Below are 4,475 nucleotides of genomic sequence, written 5' to 3' on the forward strand. Positions count from 1 at the left end.
TTTCTCACTCTTTCTTCTTCTTTGTGCGTGTGTTTTCGTTCCTTTCTTCTTTCTTTCTTTCCTTCTTTCTATGTGTGTTGTGCTTCTTATCTTTTCTTCTTGCCTTTCTCTTTAGAGAAGTCCAGAGGCAGCTGGGCGTTTTAAAATCGTCGTGGCTATCAGACATTCCTTCGGCGGAGCAGATCTTTAAGGCCATGTTAGAGAAAGACGAAGAAGAATACTACGACATAGGCCTAGGAATTCTCTACTGCTTGAGACTAGGTATCGACATTCTCATTCAATTACGAAGAGAAGAAGAAGAAGGTACACAATTCTTTAGACAGCTATCGCAATTTCTGAAGCTACTCTCTGCGCAAATCCAAGCATGGAGGCGAAGGCGTCTAGGAGGAGGAGACGAAAGAGAAGGAGAAGAAAGACGAAAGCGTCTCTTGAACTTTCTTTCCATTCAAGAAGAACTCGGAAAGAAAGAGAAAGAAAAGAAAGACAAGGATGAGGAGAAGAAGAACATCATGATAAAGAAAGAAGAAGATGAAAGAGAAAGAAAAAGAGAAAAAGATGATCGTATTGAAGCATTGGAAGATATGGAGAGAAAGGAAAAGAGACAAGACGAGTCTTCCTGTTCTTTCTCTTCTTCTCTTAGCCATGTGAAGAAGGCCATAGATGCCACGCCTAGAGATTTGGAAGAAAAGAAGTCGCAGAAGAATGAAGAAATGTATAAAGACAAGAAGAGCAAGGAGCACATCTCAGGAAGAAGCTCGGATCGGATCCAATTACGCGAAGATAAAGAGGAAGAAGAAGAAGAAAGAAGAAGAAGAATTATCAAAGACTTCTTAAATCACAGTAGCCCACTTTCGCCTGAAGAGACAGAAGTTCCCCGTGTGCACGGAGAGGGCAGATCAGTCGTAGTAGAAACTTCTCGTTCTACCTCTCCTAGAGAGACACAGAGACTGGAGGAGAATGCTCTAAGATCTTCTTCGTCTTCTCCTCCGAAAGCGACTGATAGAAAGGATCTTCGTTCTCATTCTCCTTCGTTCTCTTCAAAGGCAAAGGTTACACATGAGAAGTCGAAAAAGACCGAAAACAAAGAAGAAGAAGAAGAAAGAGATCCACAGCACATCAAGAACAGATCGTCAGCATGTTCTTCAGGTGTACGTACACCTCAGCAGCACCCACATCACAACCTCCGCTCTTTTTCTTCTTCCTCTTCTTTCTCGTATGAGAATGAGATAAGAAGAAGGGAACACAGAGAACAAGAAGAGAGAGAAGAGCATCTTTATAAGAATGAAGAAGTTCGAATGAGATTTCTTCTCAGTAAGCCTTCTTCATATAACTCCCTGCCTAGACAGCACTGCCTCCTTTCAGATGATCGTTTTGCACATGATCCCGTCTCTAGTAAGGATAGGGTTTTTCTTCACCCTTTCGAAAGAAAAGAAGAAGATGGAGTGCACAGACATCTCAATCTCCACAGTGAAGAGAAAGAAAAAGAAGACGAAGACCAGAGATATCTTCCTACTTTGTCAAAGACAGTAGCAGGAAAAGAAGAAGCGTATCTACCTCATAGGAATCGATGGAGTACCCATAGTCAGGATAGTATGAAATCTCTTATAGATAGACTGCTGGAGAAAGACAGGAGAAGTGAAGACGATGATCCTTTCATTATTTTTCTTCCTCCTTCGGAACTCTGTTTAGCACATGACAAACCAGATGAAGAGAAGAAAGAAGAAGGGAGAAGAGAAGAAGAGAGAGTCCTTACACCATCCATGAATCCAATTCTACTCGAGAAGGGAATGAATGAGGTGTATGTACACAGAGACAGCAGCACCCCTCCGAATCTTCTTTCTTTCGAACACGTGCACGGCAATAGTAGTAGTAATAGTAGTAGTAGTAGCCACAATGATAGTCATGATCTAGAGAAAGAGAAGAATACCCACCCCTATCATAGAGAGATAGACGACTATGAAGGACCGACCACGGCTGCAACGGCTTTACTTACCGAAATAGAGGAGGAGGAAGAAGACGAAGTTACCCCTTCGATAAACGAAGAAGGAGAAGGAGATTCTGTTTCTAAAGGAATGTCTTTAGATGGGACCAAAACAGATATGGGGAGCACTCTGGCGAAGAAGATGAATTCTATGGAGAGAGGTGAGGGGGAAGAGAAGGAAAGACAGCTAAGAGAGAATACAAAGCTAGAAGAGAAAGACACGAAGAAACCCGCTGACGCGAGAAAAGAAGGGGCTATTTATGAGAGAGATTCATATCCTTTAGATAGAGAAGTCGAGAAAGAAGATGAAAAGGATAATGATCATGACGATGATAGGGTTGTGGGAGAAGAAAGTATGAGAGTTATAGATAGCTGGAGAATGAGAATAGAAGGTGACGCTTCAAGTAGACATCGCTATCAACCAACAGGGGGGGGAGAAGATCGATTCAAAACATCTCACCCTGTCTCCACTTCTACAGCTAATCATCGATTGTCTCCTCCCCCTTGTTATACAACGACGGCGGGGACTACGCCTACTACTGGGGGAGGAGGTGTATGTACACCAGAAGACTTTCAACGGGGGAAGCACCAGCCACTACAGCAGGAGGAGGAGGAGCATGACTTTTACCCATATCGTCGCGATTTAGATCAACAAAGAGAAGAAGAAAGACGTGTTTTCTTTCAAGAGCATCTACGTGCAAGTGGATTCTTCTTCTAGCACAAGCTTAGGATCTATCATAACCGTACAAGATCACTAGACGATCTACCTATATATCTGTATATATATATATATATATGTCATATATGATATCTGCTCATATGAGAATGTATATAGAATCGATAGCAGAAGTATGGATGGAATAACTTCTCTCTTTGTCCTCCTTCTTTATCTCTTTCTTTCTTTTCGAAGAGCCATTGCACACGCCGAGAGCATTGTGGGGGTAGCAGGAGACGCGAACCCCGTGTAGATGGCGAGGCGCGAAATACAGGACAGCGAAGGGCACTCTCTGCTTTCATCGGATCTTTCAATAGACAGAAAATCTGGAATTTCCTTCTCTTCAATCAAATTCTTATCTCTTCTGGTATCATATGGAGATCCCGACAAGCTAAGAGCCTTTCGCTTACAGTTATGAGATTTCTTCTTTCACTAGTCTGCGTCAGGCCTTCGTCTCCCCTCTTCATTATGAGAATCGACTGCCGTTTCGTAAAGTCGATTGCTTAGAAGACGTTAGGAAGGCTACGAAAAAGAATAAGAGGAAGAAGAATAAGAAGAAGAGGCACGTTGAATAATCTTCCCTTCTTTCTGTTGTCTTTGTGAAGCTGCTCGTCGCCGTTGTTTTGTGTGCTAAGCAAATCGGTCTATCCATTTCTCGAATTCTCCTTCCCAGTGTCAAGAGAAGAGACGAAAATGTGCAAGCAAAGATACTAGACACACTCCAATGAGAGGAAATCCTTCTCAAAGCTCACACCCATACATCTCTCTATATATATCTACATATATATATATATATATAATATCGCTGTGGATAGGCCTGTACATAGTAGTTCTGTATATGTGCATAGACATGGTATCTATCCATCTATATACAATGGTATCTATCTATCTATCTACTATCTTTCTATCGATATCCATATATATACAGCTACATACATATAGGCGCATAGATCGTCAATGCCTTCTTATTACAGTTTGAGACACAAATGACGAGTAATTAGGTTGCTCTCTCTTGCTCTTCTCATTTCTTGCTTGGGAGTAGGTGTAACGCGGCTTGGAGAGAATCTACCGTGTAAGTCAGAGGCTCCTTGAAAAGAGGAAAAGGAGAGCAATGCTTTTCTGATCGCAGTTGAAGAGAGATAGAATCTTCTTCCCGTAGAAATAGGCCGAGGTGACGTATCCTTTCATACTTCTATCATCATGTAAGACGCGAGACTGTCTGAGAGATATGCTGCCCCTATCGTGGGTAAATAGAAGAGCCGAGTTCTTCCTCTTTTCCTCTGATGTAGAGACTCTCAAAACGTTAGAAACTTCTACTATCTCTGTTGAAGTGAGAAATTCGGGAGACTCGAGAAAGAATCCCTTATTTCCGTCCCTTTCTTAATTCTCCTGTCTCAGTCAGGATACGGTGTACATACACCTCTTCAACAGTCCCCGGGGTCCTTAGAAATCTTGGGCGTAGTGCGAATTGAGTGCTCTTCTTGACTCTCCGGTCTTTCTCTTGTCTTCTATCCAAGAGAATCATCAGCTCATCGATAGATCGTATTCGTTGTCTCAAAGATCTCTTCTCTCTCCTTTTTCGCTCCGGGGTCTTACCCCCCCTATGTCGATCAAGCCAGCCAGTCATTCATCATCGTCAACTCCTTCTTTTATGAGAACACTCCGCCTATTTCTCCTCGAAATAAGAAGAAGAAGAGCTTCTTCCTTCTTGAAAGAATAGGTTTTACCTTCACAAGAATGCATGCTGTCCCAAACGTCTTCAGGCTGGTTTAATTACTA

At 42.3% G+C, this 4,475-nt stretch overlaps 1 protein-coding gene across 1 annotated transcript in view; it reads left to right on the forward strand.

Moving 5' to 3' along the window:
- The window catches only part of CSUI_003399 (bro1-like domain protein), a 13,571-nt gene extending 10,121 nt beyond the window's left edge, over positions 1-3,450 (forward strand). The window contains exon 10 of the mRNA XM_068063597.1: positions 116-3,450. Coding sequence (XP_067924426.1) covers positions 116-2,699 — 2,584 coding nt within the window. The 3' untranslated portion in view covers positions 2,700-3,450. The remainder of the gene's footprint in view (positions 1-115) is intronic.
- Positions 3,451-4,475: the final 1,025 nt, after the last annotated feature.

The sequence above is a fragment of the Cystoisospora suis genome, assembly GCF_002600585.1.
Source record: "Cystoisospora suis strain Wien I chromosome Unknown contig_1510, whole genome shotgun sequence".
Taxonomy (NCBI): domain Eukaryota; phylum Apicomplexa; class Conoidasida; order Eucoccidiorida; family Sarcocystidae; genus Cystoisospora; species Cystoisospora suis.